At 37.9% G+C, this 20,407-nt stretch overlaps 3 protein-coding genes across 3 annotated transcripts; 2 read left to right on the forward strand and 1 right to left on the reverse strand.

The window, feature by feature from the left end:
• Positions 1 to 3,506: 3,506 nt before the first annotated feature.
• Positions 3,507 to 4,118, reverse strand: LOC104773857 (defensin-like protein 50). Its single transcript, XM_010498528.3, has 2 exons — positions 3,983 to 4,118; positions 3,507 to 3,779 (listed from the first exon to the last, which is right to left on the reverse strand). The coding sequence occupies exons 1-2, from the start codon at positions 4,065 to 4,067 to the stop codon at positions 3,622 to 3,624; spliced, it is 243 nt and encodes an 80-aa protein (XP_010496830.1). The 5' UTR covers positions 4,068 to 4,118; the 3' UTR covers positions 3,507 to 3,621.
• A 9,269-nt stretch (positions 4,119 to 13,387) lies between these two features.
• Positions 13,388 to 16,420, forward strand: LOC147938704 (uncharacterized). Its single transcript, XM_087467603.1, has 9 exons — positions 13,388 to 13,601; positions 13,695 to 14,257; positions 14,336 to 14,542; positions 14,624 to 14,713; positions 14,798 to 14,905; positions 15,011 to 15,223; positions 15,322 to 15,654; positions 15,726 to 16,031; positions 16,139 to 16,420. Exons 1-9 carry the CDS (start codon positions 13,388 to 13,390, stop codon positions 16,418 to 16,420), a joined length of 2,316 nt encoding a protein of 771 aa, XP_087323729.1.
• Positions 16,421 to 17,620: 1,200 nt separating this feature from the next.
• Positions 17,621 to 20,378, forward strand: LOC104708014 (uncharacterized). Its single transcript, XM_087465731.1, is given in 5 exon segments — positions 17,621 to 17,649; positions 17,745 to 19,402; positions 19,506 to 19,686; positions 19,814 to 20,005; positions 20,087 to 20,378. Coding segments are annotated over 5 exon segments (2,352 nt in total).
• The last annotated feature ends 29 nt before the right edge of the window (positions 20,379 to 20,407 follow it).

A 20,407-nucleotide genomic window follows, 5' to 3' on the forward strand; every position in this document is an offset into this window, starting at 1 on the left:
ACATTACCAGATTGATTAACCTTAAAACCCCAAGAAACACTAATTACTTTGATGAATATAGTCATAAACAATAAGTTCTGCAACTTTTTAGATCTTGAGTAAGTCCTATTTATAGACCTATTCATCTAGGTATTGAACACATAAATCTCAAATAACTTACCATACTAGTCTTTTATACTTTCAAATCCGAATACATATCCGAATATGCCCAATATATAATTACATAGTAATAATATCTTAGTAATATTTATACTTGTAATAAATTAGGTGGCTAAAAGTTTAAATTTTTGGATATTTTAAATATTCATGTATTACAACTTTTTTGAGTACATTTAGGTAAAAAAAATTTGTAATTTTTAGATATTTTAGTTTTTTTCAAATAGTTTGAATAGATCTGGACACAAAATTTTGGATTTTTGAATACTTTGGATAACCGAATCCAAACCCAAAAAATCCAATCCAAATCCGACATTTGAAAATATCAGAACGGATTTTAGAATTATAAATTCAAACCCGAAATATCCGATCCAAATCTGATCCGAATGCCCAGGCCTAATATTACCGTTACTTGTATATATATAAAATCAAGTTCTAAGTAGTTTAAAAATATAAAAAATAAGAAAATCATGTTAATAAAAAATTATGAAGAAGATATGAAGTAGATGTTTTTACATTTTTATATCAATGATTTTGTTTTCAGAAAAGTTTAGAATATGTTTTCTAACTTTATTATAAATTCTAAAAAAACTATAGAATGCATAATCTAATTTTTTTCAAAACATGTACAATGGAAGGTACAAATAGACAAACATTAAAAAAAATAAAAATCTTTTACAACTTTCCCTTATCAATTTTATTCTTACACTTACTTACTTAATAAACACATATAAAATTCGATTATGTATTTTAAAAAAGTAAATACGATTAGGATATAACGCCATAGGTCGTTAGTATTTGGATTTGATAACACTAGAGTTTGTATCACATAACATATGACTTGTAAGTCAATCTTCCAAACTGTAGTTCATGTTTAGTTGTTTTACGTTGTTGACCCAATTATTACAAGAACTAGATTATGAGCACGGGTTGAAATTTTTTTAATTTATATTATAATTTTAGAATAAAATATAATTTATATGATTATTTTTAAAAGTTTTTTGGATAAAATACTATGCAATAAATCATATGCTAAATATGAAGGTTTGAGAAAAATACTTATTTTGTAATTTTATTATTATTAATTTTGTAATTTTATGTATGAGAAATGATTATGTTTATTGTTTGTTTTTATTTTAATTTTTGAACATGCTCGGTGAAAGTTTTTTAATATGATCTGTGCTTAGGTAAGATTTTATTTTCAACTGTACAATAAGATCTCGGAAATCTTGATTAAGTGTGATAACCAAGATTTTTTTTTTAAAGCATAACAGTATATTTTTCTGTCTAACCATATATTTTTTTTTTGTCAACAACTTTAATTGATTAGCTTAAAACAGTCAATGTGAAGGAACAGCGTTTAACCGGCAAAAAAAAAAAAAAAGAAGGAACAGCGTTTACAAATAAACTCAATAGCAGTTCGGCCCGTACTTTACGAGACACCTTCTTCACCAAATCTGAGCAGTCGGTTACGAACACCACATCTCTCTTGTTTGCTTCTATCATACACTTCATTGCCCACACCAAGGCTTCCACCTCTGCGTGTAGAGCTGACAAGCTACGACGGAGGTTTGCAGCCCCCATAGTTGGCGAGGGGTCTTCATAGCGGGAACAAAACCACCCTATACCTGCAAAAAAAAAATCACTTTCCTTCCAAGAACCATCAATGAAACACCTGAAACCCGAATAACTCGTGGTGTGTACAGGACCGAGAGGGAGTGGTTGCGGCTCATGTAGAATTTCTAATTGAGCTGAAGTCCAAGCCTTTTCCTCACTCTCTGCAAGTTGTATAACATCTCTGAGATCTTTGTCCAAAGCCTCAAAAAACTTTTCGTTCCTTTCTTTCCAGATGTACCATAACAACCAAGGAAACATGGAAGTATTAGCAACCTTCGGCGTGCGCCAGAAAAGATAATCCATATTTGCATATAACGACTTCGATTGGAAAACGCCCGGAGCTGTTGGAACCTGAGAAAGTGCCCAAGTTTGGAGAGCAGGCGGGCATAGGAAAATGGCATGATTTATAGATTCCTGCGGATCGCCACACCGACTGCACCCTGGGTCACACCCTATACCTCGATTGTGTAAATTCCTCGTGACAGCTACACAACCAGAAAGGAATTGCCACATAAAATGTTTTACCTTAGGTGGACACTTGACTTTCCAAACATAAGCTTCAACGACCGAATATCCGGGCCACAAACCCCCACCAGCGGATCCTTATGAATTGTCTGGTAACCCGATTAAACCGTATATTTGCCAGTTTTGGTAAAATGCCAACCTAGAGAATCCATAGAATGAGGGGTCCTCAACAGCATAGCGCTTATCAAAGAGACATCTTCCGAGACAAAGGTAGTAGTGAGCAAGTCAATCTTCCACGAATTTGTCCCTGTGTCAATGAAGTGGTCCACTGTAAGTGACGCGTCAACATTAGAGTCTTGTTGTAAAGCTGGCCTCGGGATTAAGCTGGTATCCAGGGATCTTTTCACACTGAAATGGAAGCCCCAGACCCATCTCTTTTAATAAGCCCTTTATTTACCAGAGGTCGTGCGGAGATAATACTCCTCCATCCATAAGATGGGGAATATGATTTGATAGGTTCCAAAGGATCTGATTTACGGAAATACTGACCTATAAATACTCTCGAGAAAAGCGAGTCCGGCACCGATATTAGCCGCCATAATTGTTTGGCAAGGAGAGCAGTATTAAAATCATCTACGCTCCAAAAACTCAAACCACCATTCGTTTTGCTAGAGCAAAGCTTATTCCAGGCCATCCAATGCATTCTCCCCAAGTGACCGTTAGTATTACACCAAATGTTTGATACAGCACTTGTTAGTTTTGCCATGACTGATTTTGGGAGACGAAAACAAGACATCATGTGGGTAGGTAAAGCGGTAGCAACAGATTTAAAACTTTTATCTGACAAAAGAACACATAAAGGCTTCATACCATGGTTAATGGGTGGTCTTCAAAACTTTTATCTAAGGGGCCAAAGAGGTAATGATAAAATCTGTTGCTACCGTTTTAACTACCCACGTGATGTCTTGTCTAACCGTATGTATTTTGTAACAATACATGAAATACTAAAGATTTTATTTTGGAAATTGTATAAATCATTGGAATATTTTATTTAAGAGGATTTTTTGGGATATTCTTAAGTGTATTCATACAGCCCACAGATTGACCAATTAATCTATAACTTTTTTTTTGTAACCAACCTATATTTAATTTATAACCTATTTTGTAACCAACTTATAAAAATTATATAGCCTACAAGTGTTCTTCCATTTTATGATACATGGGATATATAAAACCACGGACGCCAATAAATCAAATTGAGGTTGTGATTTAAATTAAAATATGATTTTTATTTCATGGCATTTTGATTACAAAGAGAAACTACATGCCTTTTCATAGTCATAGGAAAAACATATAAGTAAATCAATGGATCAACAATTTTAATTAATAGCAACAACATTTTTGAGGTTGAGAGGGAGACAGTGTGGTACATCCTCCTGCCGCATACCCCGATGTCATGCAGTCCACATGGCATTTATAATCATCATATGAAGGCGTACATGTATCAAAGCACTTTAGGCCGTTGATCTTTGCTTTGATCTCTGCACATATATACACAAACTCCATATTAATCTAAGTATAACATATAACTATGACATGCCACATAACATTTTCAGAAATACATATCATTTGATCATTTCTCAAAACTATTGTATATTGCTTTAAAGATTTTATATGATCAAATTTTAACTAATAACTACTGTAATTGCAATAATTATTATACATATATCAAATTTAAAAATACCTGATGCCATAGCCTTTTGTGGAGACGACGAGATAGCCAATATAACTACAAGAAAAAGAGTCAATAAGATTTTTGTGTAACCCATTTTTATTTTGTTGAATAAACAATGGTCTGCAACTTTTTAGATCTTGAGTAAGTCCTATTTATAGACCTATTCATTTAGGTATTGAACACATAAATCCCAAATAACTTACCATACTAGTGTTTTATATTTTTATTACCATTAAGAGTTTTTTCCATATTTGTCAACATCATATATATTTTGAGTCAAAAGTTTGAATAAGCAATTAAGAAAAAATCTTGGAATTGAACACATTATTTATTATTTACTTCCAGAACAACCTCAAATTTTTTTTAAAAAAATATTTATTATCTTGCTGTCATTAGCCTTTCATTTTTGTGGATAATATATATCCCCTATATAATAAAACAGAACTACACAACCTTTTTTGTAGACTATATAATATGGGTTATAAAATTAATTATTTGATATTTGATAGGTTATACGTTATATGAGTTGTAAGTTGTAACCATTAATTAAATCTCAATTTAGAAGTCCTTTTAAAAAGTATATTCGAAAGAATATCATCAAATCTCCAAATAATATTTAATTAACTATATATAAGTAACAAAATCTCAAAACTTAATCACTCTTCCGCGGACTAAGAGTGATTTCCGATTATACTTTTTTTTATAGAATAACAAAATCCAAGCGGGGATGAAGGAGGATGTTACGAAATTTAAGAAAGTTCTCACAAAATGAAATTGGGAAATCATTGAGAAATTTTCAGTCACCAAGGTGTTAGAGCATGGGCATTTGCCTATTTTTCAGGAGTTTATGGATCCGGAAGATATTTTGGTTATTCAGAATTTGACGATTAGTAAAACTTTCAAGCTGATCTGTTGGTATGGTGAAACAATCCTTCCCTTTTTCTAATAATAATAATAATAATAATAATAATAATAATTCTCTAGTGATCTCATACCCACTAACAACCTAGCAAAATTCAACAACAGCGGATAACCAAACAATTCCATTAAACCAATAAAAATTCTAACAACAAATAATCCATTAAACCAACAAAGTCAATAACTAAATTCCAACATCCTACAATATTCTATCAACTCGATTCTAGTAACCTAACAATAGCTAGACCACAATCAATCAAGCCTCTAGAACATCCTCCTCCTCAAAGCCTTGATTCAACGATCACACTTTACCTTTACCTTCACCACAAACACAAATTGAGATGCATGAGTATTGTCATAAACACTCAGTGAGGCAATCCTCACATCTACTAGGCTATACACACAAGCAACTGAGACACCAATGTAATCAAACAACAAGCAAACACAAACAAACCGGGAAAACAAGTGTCAGATAAGGTTGGTGTCGACCGACACCAAAATGATGTCGACCGACACCAAAATGATGTCGACCGTCACTGACTGCTGGTGTCGACCGACACTGTCCATTAATGTCGATCGACACCAGCTCCGCACACACGTTCTGCTTGAAGCCGATCATCGATTCTCCATTTCTACAGACTATAACCTTTCCCTACTGCATCAGAACACAACCCAACCCAACTCGAGAAGGATCTGTATACACAACGTAAGGCTCGTTCTGCTCTGGCAGTGCTAACACCGGCGTGGTAGTCAGCATCTGCTTAAGGCTTGCAAAACTTGCATCACACTCCAGCGACCACACAAATGGAACCTCCTTCCCTGTAAGCTTGGTCATCGGATAGCCAGACTCACAAAACCCAAATGAATCTCTTGTAGTAACCCGCCAACCCCAGGAAACTCCTAATCTTAGTGGCACTCTGCGGCCTTGGCCACTCCCTGATGGCATGAATCTTCTTGGGATCCACTGAAACTCCGTCTGCAGAAACAATGTGACCCAAGAATCCCGTCTCCCGCTGCCTGAAACTGCACGTACTCAGCTTAGCAAACAACTTCTGCACCCACAGCTTCTCCAGAACTGCTCTCAAATGTATTGCATGCCCTTCAGGACTCTTGTAATATACTAGGATATCGTCGATGAAAATGATGACAGACACATCCAGAAACTTCTGAAACATGTTGTTCATAAATCTTATAAACGCTGCTAGCGCGTTCGTCAAACCGAACGGCATCACCACAAACTCGTAATGCCCATATTTGGTCATGAATGCAGTCTTCCTCACATCTGCGTCATGTATTAGGATCTGATGGTAACCCGATGCCAAGTCAATCTTGGAGAACCAAGTAGCACCCCTCAATGGATCCAGTAACTAATCAATCCTCGGGAGAATGTACTTGTTCTTCACAGTGACTCGGTTCAGACCCTAATAGTCGATACACAAGCGAAATTTCCCGTCCTTCTTCTTGACGAACAACACCGGTGCTCCCCGCAGTGAAAAACTAAGACGGATGAAACCCTTCCCAACAAATCCTCCAGCTGCTTCTTCAGCTCTGCCATGTCTTCTAGAGCCATCATGTAGGGCGCCTTAGACAATGGCGTTGTCTCTGCTTCCAACTATATTGTGAAGGGATAAGACCGAGATGGTGGTAACCCCTGCATCAACTGGAACACATCCTCAAACTCCTCCACAACCCGAATGCCTCAAACTGTAGACTGCCCTACTGACTCCAACATCGAAATCGTAACCAGGTAGGCCTCACGCCCCTTCTCGATCATCTTCCTGGCCTGCACGGCCGAGATCACGAGACTCCCCAAAGTTGGTCTCACCTCCTTGAAAACCAACTTCCCTTCTCGATGCTCGAAGACCACTCTGCCCATGTAACACTCCAAATGTACCATGTGACGATTCAACCAATCCATCCCCAAGATGACATCATACAACTCCACAAGACTGATAATCAAATTGGCTGGCCTTGACTCCCCTACAATCTGAATATCCACATCCCTTACCCGGCCAAGGACTCTCACAAGCTTGCTTCCCGTAACTCTGACAACTCCTGATCTCTCACCGGGTTTTCCTCTTATAATGGCGCTCTCAGCGCACACTCTGGGGTAATGAAGCAATGGGTTGCTCCAGAATAAAAAAAACCTGGGACGTTATCCCGCCCACCAACAAGGTCCCTACACAAACCTCATGTGCTGAGAACCTAACATTCTATCAGAGGCAAAGAAAACATAACAATCTGTACTATTGAATTTACCAAGTCTGAGTCTTAGAAGTTATACATGTGATCGCTCTTGCACTGGTGCCACCGGTCTCCACAGTCAAGTACACCCTCAGCAATGACTAGATCCGCCCCACCAACTGCACACCCAGATGCACTCCTAGCTGCCCTCTAGCCTGCACCACTGCTACTACCATCTGCTCCAACTTGGGACAACGAGGCTTGATATGCCCCGTCTCTCTTCAGTGAAAGCACACTCGGGTATCCGCTCTCTGCTCCATCACTGCCCGCTGCTCTCCCCTCAGCGGATAGTTGGCCACCTTGTGATCCGTGCTACCGCACACGTAGCATCCTGCACTCGGTCTCTGAGTAGCCTCCCACTTGCTCTTGGTTCCCTGCGCAAGCTTGCCGCCCTTGCCGGAACCGCCAAGAAGCTGAGCCTACTTTGGCTGAACCGCCTGGCTAGCTGTCCCCACATGAGCTCTCATGTCCTCCTCTATCTAAGTTGCAGCCTCAACTAAATCCGCCCAAGAGACATAACTCTGTCCTCTGCAATGGACCCGCAGGTCATCCCGAAGCACCCTCAGAAACCTCCGATCTGCGACTCCTCGGACTCCATCGCTCGACCCCCATACATCAGAATCTGACTGAACTCCACATCCAGCTCCCGCACAGTCTGAGTCCCCTGAGATAACTATATAAACTGCACCTCCAACTGTTCTAGTGCCTCACGGGGAAAAGACTTGCGGTTGAACTCCTCCACAAAATCAACCCAAGACATCTCTCACTGCACTCTCCTGGCAACCACTGACCTTCACCACAAGTGGGCATCATCTGCCAAGTAGTGGACCCCTATGTCCACCCAATAGTCCTGAGGACACCTGAAAGATTGGAAGTTGCATTTCTCTCGTCCTCCAAGCATCAGCCACTGTAGGGTCAGTACCTCCCAAGAACCACGTTGTACCGATCCTACCCATCTCCTGCAGCATAACGACATACTGTGAATGTGTCCCTCCACCCGCAGCCACTGGCTGCTGCACCCTCGCCACCATAGGCGGCACCACCTGAACCTGTGCTGGTACAACTCTCGGCAACCGCTCTAACAGTTGTGCCAACAGCTGTGCCAACAAGCCCGCCAGGTCAACACCTCTACCAGGGGCTCCACCTACTGGAACTCCCGCACCCGGAACTCCAGCAAAACCGGTCAACCTGACACCAATACCGCCCACACCAACTCCATCAGTGCCTACGGTCCTATCGGCACCACCACCGGCCTTACTCACGGACCCCACCTGGAAGTCCTGCGAGTCGCCGACGCCCTCAGCTGTCACACTCTGATCCACGGTATCACTAACCGCTGGGCCTCTGCCCCTACCACGACCATGAACATGTCCACGAACACGTCGGCGTCCACGACCAGCAACAGCTCCCCTTCTAACCATATGTATCACCAAGAGAAGAAGGCTAAGCAAACAAGAACGATCCTAGCTACACAAGGAATACAACTTACCATGGAATCACTTGCAGGCTCGAAGAGGATGTTCTAGGACCTCATGCCACACACAATTGACTAAGTCACATAATAACCTCTAGCATGAAACCCTAAACATCAACAGAAAAAGCTACAGTGAACCCTAGACCTTGAACCGTAAGGGCTCTGATACCAAAATGATTCAACTCTTTCCCTTTTTTTTAATAATGATAATGATAATAATAATAATAATTCTCTAGTGGTCTCATACCTACTAACAACCTAGCAACATTCAATAACAGCGGATAACCAAACAATTTCATTAAACCAATAAAGATTCCAATAACAAATAATCCATTAAATCAACAAAGTCAATAACCAAATTCCAACATCCTACAATGTTCTACCAACTCAATTATAGCAACCTAACAATATCTAGACCAAAATCAATCAAGCCTCTAGAACATCCTCCTCCTCATCGCCTTGATTCCACGATCACAGTTTGCCTTTACCTGCACCACAAAGACAAATTGAGATGCATGAGTATTGTCATATACACTCAGTGAGGCAATCCTCCCATTTACTGGACTATACACACAAGCATCTGAAACTTCAATGTGATCAAGCAACAAGCAACAAGCAAACACAAACAAACCTGAAAAATAAGTGTCGGATAAGGTTGGTGTTGACCGACACCAAAATGATGTCGACCGTCACTGATTTTTGTTGTGGACCGACACTGTCCATTTGTGTCAATCGACACACCTCCTTGGTGTCGACCGACACCCACCTGGTATCAGTCGACACCATGTCCACCGACACGTTCTGCTCGAAGCCGATCATCGATTCTCCGTTTCTGATCGTCTTCAATCCATCCAAAACTCGCCCAAAGGCCACATAAAACAATTGAAACCTTAAAGCATTCAAAACAAACAAGAAAAATACCAAAAACAACACCAAACAAGCAAAACAGAAGAGATCTCAGGCTTAGATCAGCCATGGTCATGCACTCACCTCTTTTGCAGAAAGATCTGACCCAAAAACGCTAAATCCACTCCTTATGAAGCTTTTCCTTTGTTCCCAGCAATAATACTCCCTTCCACAGCAACAGATCTCTCCAAACAAGCCAAGAATCTCCCCCAAAAACCATCAAACTCTCAAGCGCTTCTCTTTTCTCTCTTTTTATCTCTAAAAGTGGTGACCAACAACCCAAACTCACGACTTAGGTCGAATTTTCCATAAAATACTCGGTTTGGGGATTCCACTTAAACCAAACTGATCCAAATTGACAATTTATTTTAACCCGATCGAACCAGAAATTGCAGGTGTTGATCGATACCCACCATCAAAACACATTATTTGGTTTGCGGATGTTACATATGGTACTATTTAAAATCAGGGAAATATTCGATTAAGTCAGGATATAGACTTGCACAGGAATTGGTTGCGGATGTTGAGTATGGTCTGACATGTACAGCTCTTAGAGCTCATGCTTGAAAACTTAAGGTCGCACCAAAGGTTAAACATTTTTTTTGGCAAATTGCATATGGTTCTCTCCCTGTGTTGGATCAGTTGGCTCAACATGGTGTTTAGTGCGATACAAGTTGTAAAAGATGTGATTCGGCAGTCAAATCTATTAATCATGCGCTCTTTGAGTGTCCTCGCTCTAGGGCTGTTTGGGATTTAACTCCGGCTTGGATTACGCATGGGAGTTTTTCCTATGATTCGGTTTTGTCGAATTTGGATTTTATCTTCGGGTGTGGGTCCTCTCATCAGGGGGATCCGGACATGAACAAAAAAAATTCTAAAGAATATAGGCAGAGCCATCAGATATTATTGATCAGGCCATATGTAACAAGTTATTATGGAAAGAGGCGTTATTAGAAATTCATATTGTAAAGTCTATTTTCAAGACATACTTGTCCCAACTCGTTACAGAATGAAGGTGGAAGTGTGGAACTCTGTTTTCTTCTCCACCAGCATTAAGGAATACACTCATGCTTAAATGAAGATGATCGTCTGATCGATGATAATGTTTTCGAGACTTTTAATAACAAACTGCTAAATGAATTTCTTATAATATTTGACTGCTTTTATAATCACGCTTACGTACAATGTTGATTTCTTTACTGGTGTAGGTGTTATATGCTTATACAACCATCGTTCTTCGTTATCTACATGTATGTAAAACAACTCACAAAAAGGTGAAACTAAGTATAAATAATCCTTCACTTATAACATATTACCCTGCATTAGTTTTTTGATGGTACTTTTTATTACAAGAGAAACCACATGCTTCTCATAATTATAGACACCCATGGCAAATTAAGGGATCATCAGTTATAATTTATAACAACAACAATATGGAGGTTCAGAAGGATATAGAGTACGACATCCTCCTGTCACATAGCCCAATGCTATGCAGTCCACGCTGCATTTATAATTATCGTATGAACCTATACACTGCGAAATGCACTTTTGGCCGTTGATAGTTGCTTTGATCTCTGCACATATAGTCACAAATTCCACAGTAATCTAAGTATAAAATGCATATTTGTATATACATAAATATATTATTACAACATGCCAAATTACATTTTCAAAGATTCATGTTCTTTGATAATTTTCTTAAAATTCTCCATGGTGTAGATTGCTTTAAAAATATATATATACTAGAAGTCATCCCGTGCTACACACGGATTTAGCTTGGCAAAACGCACGGATTTAGCTTGGCAAAAATATTATTAAAATTCTGAAGTTTACATTTTCGTTGATTTAAAGCATAAACTATTTATTTGGTGGAAAAAAAACTTCATTCTTTTGTTGACTTCTAAATAATTCACAAACTCTTGTTGACTTGGTCTAATGAGGAACAACTTTAAATTGTCAAATGGAGAAATTGTGCGGGGTTATTTAGTTTTTAGTGATAACATGTTAATAACAAAACAACGTCGTTTATCAAACCTAAAACCTCCAAATCTAGGGTTTTTGATTTGGGAAAAATGGAAATCAATTTTTTATTTGGGGGGGGGGGGGGGGTTTAGGTCTGATTAAATGGCAGTATTTTGTTATTAACAGTATCTCGTTAACAGCTAATTAAACTCTTGTGATTTCTCCATTTGGCCACTTAACGTTGTGCCTCATCAGGCCAAGTCAACAAAAGTTTGTGAATTATTTAGAAGTCAACAAAAGAATGAGGTTTTTTTCACCAGATGAAGAGTTCATGATTTAAATCAACAAAAATGTAAACTTCTGGATTTTATTGACATTTTTCCCGATTTAGCTTTCATTGTTTTTGAATTTTAGTAATTTGGGAATTTAAGCTTCTTATTAGCTTACATTAAACACATGATTTTAAACATATGATATGTTGAACCAACAAACACGATAACCCTGAAGTTAAAATAAAACATGGGGGGGGGGGGGAGGGGGGGGGGGGTTTAGGTCTGATTAAATGGCAGCATTTTGTTATTAACAGTATCTCGTTAACAGCTAATTAAACTCTTTTGATTTCTCCATTTGGCCACTTAACGTTGTGCCTCATCAGGCCAAGTCAACAAAAGTTTGTGAATTATTTAGAAGTCAACAAAAGAATGAGGTTTTTTTTCACCAGATGAAGAGTTCATGATTAAAATCAACAAAAATGTAAACTTTTGGATTTTAATGACATTTTTCCCGATTTATTTTTCATTGTTTTTGAATTTTAGTAATTTAGGAATTTAAGCTTCTTATTAGCTTACATTAACAACATGATTTTAAACATATGATATGTTGAACCAACAAACACGATAACCCTGAAGTTAAAATAAAACATGGTTCAAGACCCGGCGTCCCGGCCCATAGGCCAAGCAAGTGAAGCCATTAGGGCATCAATATTTTTGGGGTATATTTTAGACCAAAAGTTTTAGGTATTTTATGTAGAGAAAAAAAAATGATAAGTTCAGTTGTTATTAGATTTCTTTTTCTTTTAAGTTCAAAAAAAAATTGTAAGTTCAAATTTTATATAAGAAAACAGTATATTTACGGATGAGCATTAGATTAATGAGTGAATGAGCATTACATTAAACTTCTTATTAATGAGTTTTAAACTTGTAGTACTGACACTACAGGAAATGTGGGTATTGATAGCACTAGAAGATAGCGTTTTGTTTGTATATGCTATGTTTGACTGAATCGTGATTTAAAGATAGCGTTTTGTATATTGTAAACGCTACAAATTATTTAAGCGGTATAATGAATGTGACGCGGACTATTTTTTGGTTCGAGATCTTTATTATCCCGCTATTGAAAATGGTAAGAGGGAAAAAACTAAAATTTTGTCTAAGGCAAAATAAAAGAAAACCCGAAAAGTCATTTCTCATTTTTTTTGCCACCATCGTATCAGTTCAGATCGAGAAGTTCTTGATCTCTTTCGATATCACTCTCACTCGATTTCTCTCAATATCACTCGCTTTCTCAGTCTCTCCCTCTAATTCACACTTTATCTCACTTGATTTCTCAGTCTCTCAACGCAATTTCTCACAATATCCCTGGAATCTTCAATAGGTATGTCTTCATTCAATCGTAGCTTATTTGTTCGTTGGAATGGAAAACGATTTTCATTTGGGGTTGTGTGAACATTGATGCGGAAGTTTGTGATTTTGGGTATCGATTCTGATTTTGGGTTTTGATTCTTAGTTTCGGTGAACATGCATGTCGAAGTTTGGCACATTTCTTGTTTCAATTTTGATTTTCTGTTTTGATTATGATTTTTGGGTTTCGATTTTATGATTGAAATTGTTCTTCATTGATCATTTTCAGAAATGGCGAAGACAAGAGGAGGAGGTCAAGTTGGTCCTCGTCGTAGTAGACGTAATCAAGGCTTGGAGGTAGAAGAGATAACAGCACAAGTAGCTCCAGCAGCAACACTAAAGGTGAATAAGAAAAGAAAAGCAAAGAAAGTGGCTAAGAGAAGCAAGAAAGTGGCTGCTCAAGATGATGAGGTAGAAGATGTTACACCGCAAGCAATGTCTGAAGGTGAGAAAGAAGATTCTGAGAAGGGTAATGACAAAGATGTAACACCGGATGCTGATCAGACTGAGAAAGCAATGTCTGATGATGAGAAAGAAGATTCTGAGAAGGATAATGAGAAAGATGTAACACCGGATGCTGATCAGACTGAGAAAGCAATGTCTGAAGATGAGATAGAAGATTGTGAGAAGGGTTTAGAGAAAGATGTAACACCGGAGGCTGATCAGACTGAGAAAGCAATGTCTGAAGATGAGAAAAAAGATTCTGAGATAGAAGCAGAAGCTTGTTTGACTGGACAAGAACAACAGGAGGATGAAGAAGAAGCTGGTAATATGGAAGAAGCTGCCAATATGGAAGAAGATGGTGTTGGCAATGGTCAAGCTAATGCGATTCCTAGCAACACTGATGAAGGAATTCAGATACCGGAGGAAAGAGTGAAAGAAAGAAAAAAAAGAGGACCAACAAAGATGCGTAAAGTGGCTGAAAATCCTAATGAAAAGGTTTCAGTTACTTTCACTGACTTTGGTGATCATGTTGGACCTGGTTCAATAACATTATCATCTTTTCTTGGTGTCCTTGTGAGGGAACACGTTCCGGTTACAATTTCTGATTGGAGGAAAGTTGATGCAGTTACTAAACAAGCAATGTGGGAAGAGATTCAGGTATACATTTATATGAAACTATTTTTTGTTGAACAGATATGAAACATGTTTGACATTTGCTTGTTGTATGTGATGCAGGGGAGGTTTAACTTGCAAGAAGAATGGCAGAGAGTTGTTATCTTGAAGCAAATGGGAAATATCTGGAGGGCTTGGAAGTCAAGGCTATTGTCAAAAGTACGAGCTGCAAAGACTGCTGCAAAGAGAATAGATTTAAAACCCAGCAACATCCCATCCGTTCAAGTGTGGAACTCTTGGGTTAGGAGCAAGACTAACTCAGCTTTCACGGTTAGTTATCTACAACAAAGTAACTTTCTTGTTTATATGTCATGTCTGATAGATTTAATCACACTGATATTTATAATGTAGGAAATAAGTAACAAGTACAGGAAGATGAGACAAAATCAGATTCCTCACACCACCAGCCGCAAAGGAATGCTTCGTTTAGCTGATGATATGGTAATAGTAATGGTCAAATATCTATATATATTGTATATATTGTTAGAATAAAATGGTATTGAGATATTTATGTACTTTATATAGAAAAAAAAGAGTAGAGACCCAAGTAAGGTGACGAGGAGTAAGGTATGGATTGCGGGACACACTCACGCTGATGGTAGACCTGTGAAGCCTCAATTTGCTGAGACTATTGTAAGAATTCTGGAACTTATTATATTGTGTATAATTAAATGTGTGTATAATTACAATCACTTGATAATGACTCTGAGTTTTCGTGTGTTTAAATGTTTGTATCAGGAACAAATACAATCACTTGATAGTCAAATGGACTCTACATCAACTGCTGATAACATAAGGGAAGATGCTGTGAGCAAGATTTTGGGAAAAGACAAACCTGGACGAGTAAGGGGGTTTGGTAGAGGGATTACGGCTACTAAGTTAGCATTTCTGCAATCTAGAGACGCAAAGATGGCAGAAATGGAAAGTGAGATTGAAGAGTTAAAGGGCATTGTCCGAGACTTAGCTGGAAAGAAGGTAATCTATTTCGTTATTGTTCGGTCAATTGGTTTGGTTTTAAGACATTTACGAATTCCTTTTCCTTATTTCAGACAAGTAATGGTGATACTGAAACATCCGCGAGTATTGGTGGATTCAAAAAAGGAGCTAGAGTACAAATATGTGATTGGATTCAATCAGGAGATGTAGTTGTTGGTGAAGGAGAATTATGTTCTGTTGAACCGATGTACAAAATTGGTAATATACCAATTGGTCCTAATGCAATGGCTGTCCTTGTTAAGTCAGCACTAAGCTCAGAAGCTTCTCTCTGGAGGCCTACAACCGATGTGCTATATCTTGAGGAAGCTGTGGGATGCAAAATACCTTGGCCAATGGACAAGGTGCTTTTGTATACGGATCCAGTCGCTTCTGAAGATGTATCCATGGTAAAGTTTTCAAATCTTCTTTTCTTGTGGTGAAGTGATATATCTCTAATCATTTTCTGTCTACATTTTAGCAAAACAAGGAAGGTGAAACTCGAAGATGCAAAATATATGATTGGACTAATGAAGACGATGAGGTTATTGCTGAAGGTGTTGTGTGCTCAACTAACTCCAAAGAGAAGGTTAACAATATACCTCTAGGTCCAAGTGCTGTTTGTATTGAAGTTGTGAAGGTTTTCAATGATAATGCTCATTTGTGGAGGCCAACTACTGAAGCTACTTTAATTGGTGATGCAATTAACGAGAAAATCGCATGGCCAGTCCTAAAGATTGACGTCACGGCTGCAACCACTACAGATGCAACACTACCTAAAGTCACGGTATGTTATTGAAATTAAGTTATTTCATTTGTTAATTTGTCTGTTGATTGATGTTGGAACTTTCATTGATGTTGGAACTTGCTTATATTATTTGGTTTGAGTTGTAGAGTCCAGGCAGCAATAGTTCCACCAGAAGTCCAAAGCAGAAGTGTTATCTTTTAGATTGCAGCAACTCTGGACGTAAGGTAGCTGAAGGAAGAGTAGTTTCAACAGATCCGAACGAGACGTGCCATCATGTACCCATAGGTCCAAATGCAAGCAAGGTCTCGGTTGAAGTGGCTAAGATTGGTAATGCAAAGGTCTGGAGGCCAAATTCAGAGATTGAATACATTTCTGATGCAATAGGTTCAGTTGTAGCATGGCCAAATGATAAAATAAAGTTTGTGTGAATGGATGGGATTTTGCAATTGTTGGAATTTTTATTTGTATTGTAATGAATTTTTATTTTGGTTAATGACTGATTAGCAATTGTTGGAATTTGTATTGTAATGAATTTTTATTTTGGTTAATGACTGATTAGCAATTGTTGGAAGAAAATTAAACCGGTTTGGCTAATTAAACCAGTACTGGAAATTTCAAAAATTAAACCGGTTTGGCTAATTAAACCAGTGCTAGAAATTTCAAAATTAAACCGGTTTGGCTAATTAAACCAGTGCTAGAAATTTCAAAATTAAACCGGTTTTGCTAATTAAACCAGTACTGGAAAATTCAAAATTAAACCGGTTTTGCTAATTAAACTAGTGCTGGAAATTTTGAAATTAAACTAGTGCTATTTATGTTTAAATTACATCGATTATGTCTAAGTTAAACATGTTTCAATTATGTCTAAATTAAACCGGTTATGTCTAAACCGGTTTGCTAAAAATTTGTATTGTTGTGCTTCCTTTGTGCTCTATACTCAAAAACATAAAATTAAAACTCTAAACCTCAAACATTATAGTTAATTTTCTAAATGCTAAAGTATAAAACATAAACACTAAACTCCAAAGTCTAAACCCTAAACCCTAACCCTAAACCTATACCCTAAACCCTAAACTAAGACTTAGTGTTGGAATACTAACTTATATTAATTGTTCTTAATTATAAAATTTATAATTATAAGAAATAATATTCTAAACATTGAAATACTTATATTGATATATTTTTTAAAAAATAATTTATTTTATATGATAAATTTTGGATTTAAAATGAAAAAAACAACTCTTAACCAATGAGAAGTAACCTCCCAGATTATAGGATGAATCTTACATCGTTAGATAACGCCGACTATGATCTCAGCCGTCCTTTCTTATTGTAGACGCGATTAATGTACACCGTTGATATGTCTCGCTAACTTTGATCTAGCCCGTTAATTGTTCTTAGCCAATAAGCAGTAACCTCCGAGATTGCAATCCTGGCATAACCTACACCGTTGATCTGTCTAGCTAACTTTGATATGAGCCGTTATTGTTCTTAACCAATGGTGACTAACCTCTGAGATCGCAAGCTTACGGAACACAACTCATCTTTAGGGTTTACCAAAACTTCCCCAACTCTTCCTTTGTGTTCACCAAATCGTTTCAGAACGGATCCATCTCCATCGTGACCAAATGGATAAGACATGGATTTCGCTGCCAAGGTATACAGTAAATTCAATTCTTTTCGTTGCCAAATGAAAATCTAAATTCTTTTCCAATTTTCGTTTCAAAAAAATCTAAATTCTTTTCGATGTAGGAATAGCATCGAGTACTTAGAAGGAGCAACGAAATTCGCCAATTCATCAGCAAGAAGATTGGGCAATCTGTCTGAAATGCTATGCCCATGTAGAGATTGCCGCAATGTATGCCATCAGTCTATAGATAAAATTGTTGAGCATCTAGTGATAAGGGGTATGGATAAGAAGTATAAAACTTCTTGTTGGAGTATTCATGGTGAAAAAAGAGCATCTACAGAAGACAGTGGTCCTCAACATGAAACAGAGGCATTTGACTTGTTTAAGACAGCATTCTCTATGGGTGAAGGTGAACCAAATCAGAGGAATGATGATGAAGCATTAGAGGCAAACGACGGTGAAGCAGCAGAGGAATCTGAGTTTAGGAAAAAGTTAAGAGAAGCTGAAACTCCATTGTACTCTGATTGTATCAAATACACAAAGGTTTCAGCAATTATGGGACTTTACAGATTCAAGGTTAAGAGTGGTGTGTCAGAGAACTACTTTGATCAGCTGTTGGATTTAATTCAGGACATGCTACCTGAAGACAATGTACTTCCGAAGAGTTTAGCTGCAATAAAAAAATTTCTGAAGATATTTGGTTTCGGATACGAAAATATTCATGCTTGCAAGAATGATTGCATACTATATAGGAAGGAGTTTGAGAAGTTAGATAGCTGTCCAAGATGCAAAGTTTCAAGATGGGAGAAGGATAAGCACAGTAATGAGATAAAGGTTGGGATTCCAGCAAAGGTCCTTAGATATTTTCCAATCAATGACAGATTTAGGAGGATGTTTAGATCAAAAAAGATGGCTGAAGATTTGCGGTGGCACTATACCAATGGCACTGAAGATGGTACAATGCGACACCCCGTTGATTCTATATCATGGGCACAAGTGAATGCTACATGGCCAGACTTTGCTGCTGAACCAAGGAATCTTCGACTTGGAATTTCTACAGATGGGGTGAACCCTTTCGGTATGCAAAACACCAATCACAGCACATGGCCAGTGTTGTTGGTGAACTATAACACGCCTCCGACTATGTCTATGAAGGCTGAAAATATAATGTTGACTTTGTTGATCCCTGGTCCAACAGCTCCTGGGAATAACATAGATGTTTACTTGGCACCACTGATAGACGATTTAAAAGATTTGTGGGCTGAGGGTATTGAAGTCTATGACTCATTTGCGAAGGAGAATTTCATGCTTAGAGCCATGCTGCTTTGGAGTATCAGTGACTATCCAGCCTTAGGAACATTGTCTGGATGTAAAGTGAAGGGGAAACAAGCCTGCAATGTATGTGGAAAAGATACACCTTCCAGATGGCTTAAGTTTAGCCGTAAGTTTGTCTATATGGGGAATAGAAAGAGACTACCGCCTGGCCATCGTTACAGATATAAAAAAGCTTGGTTTGACAACACTGTTGAGGAAGGGAATGCCAAAAGGATACAAACTGGCGCTGAAATATATGAGACACTACAGGCTTTTAGGAATGATTTTGGAAAACCTCTACACAAGGAAATTAAAAGAAAAAGAACTGAGTTGGAAGATGATGAAGTGGATCAAGAAGAAGAGTGTGAAGAATCAAATGATCTATGGCGGTGGAAGAAGAGATCAATATTCTTTGAACTACATTACTGGAAGGTAAAGTAAAGTAATTGAACTATAATCTCTTATTGTTGGATTTGAATAAGCTAGCCTAACAGTTTATTCCTTAATGTGTTAGGATTTGCCTGTTCGTCATAATATTGATGTTATGCACGTAGAAAAAAATGTGTCAGATGCTATATTGTCTATCTTGATGCAAAGTGCTAAGTCCAAAGATGGTTTGAAAGCAAGAAAAGACTTAGAAGATATTGGAATCAGAAATCACTTGCATACAGAGGTCAGGGGAAAGAAAACGTACTTACCTCCAGCAGCCTATTGGTTATCCAAGAAAGAAAAGACCATTTTCTGCCAAAGGTTATCTAAGTTTAAAGTCGCATGATCATCATGTCCTAGTACAGAACTTGTTACCAGCTGCATTACGAGGGTTGTTACATAAGGGTCCTAGGATTGCCATTAATAGATTATGCAGTTACTTCAACAGGTTGTGTCAACGCATCATCGACCCGGAGAAACTAATGACAATGGAGACAGAGTTTGTGGAAACAATGTGTCAACTGGAGCGCTTTTTCCCTCCATCCCTTTTTTATATTATGTTCCACCTTCCAATTCATCTATCAAAAGAGGCACGTTTGGGAGGACCAGTACACTTCCGCTGGATGTATCCCTTCGAAAGGTTAGATGTACTCATTTGCTTAAATATATGTATTTTCTGCAATTATGTTCAACTAATATTCATTTCTTGACTGAGTTATAGGTACATGAAAATACTTAATGGTTTTGTTAAGAATCATGCAAGGCCAGAAGCATGTATGGCGGAGGGGTATTTAGCTGGAGAATGTGTTGCATTTTGTTTAGAGTTCCTTAAAGAATCAGTACCAGTTCAAGAAACTGTTAATCGCAATGAAGATATTGAGACTGATAGAAGCATGGTTGAAGGTCGACCTCTGCATAAGGGTATAGAAGTTACCCTATCAGATAAAGATAGAGACACTGCACATCGCTATGTGCTAATGAACATGGCATCTTTGGATCCTTATATTGAGTAAGAGCTAACCCATTATGTTTCATCTACTAA

Source organism: Camelina sativa, chromosome 9 (assembly GCF_030686135.1).
Source record: "Camelina sativa cultivar CO46 ecotype springtype chromosome 9, ASM3068613v1".
Lineage (NCBI taxonomy): Eukaryota > Viridiplantae > Streptophyta > Magnoliopsida > Brassicales > Brassicaceae > Camelina > Camelina sativa.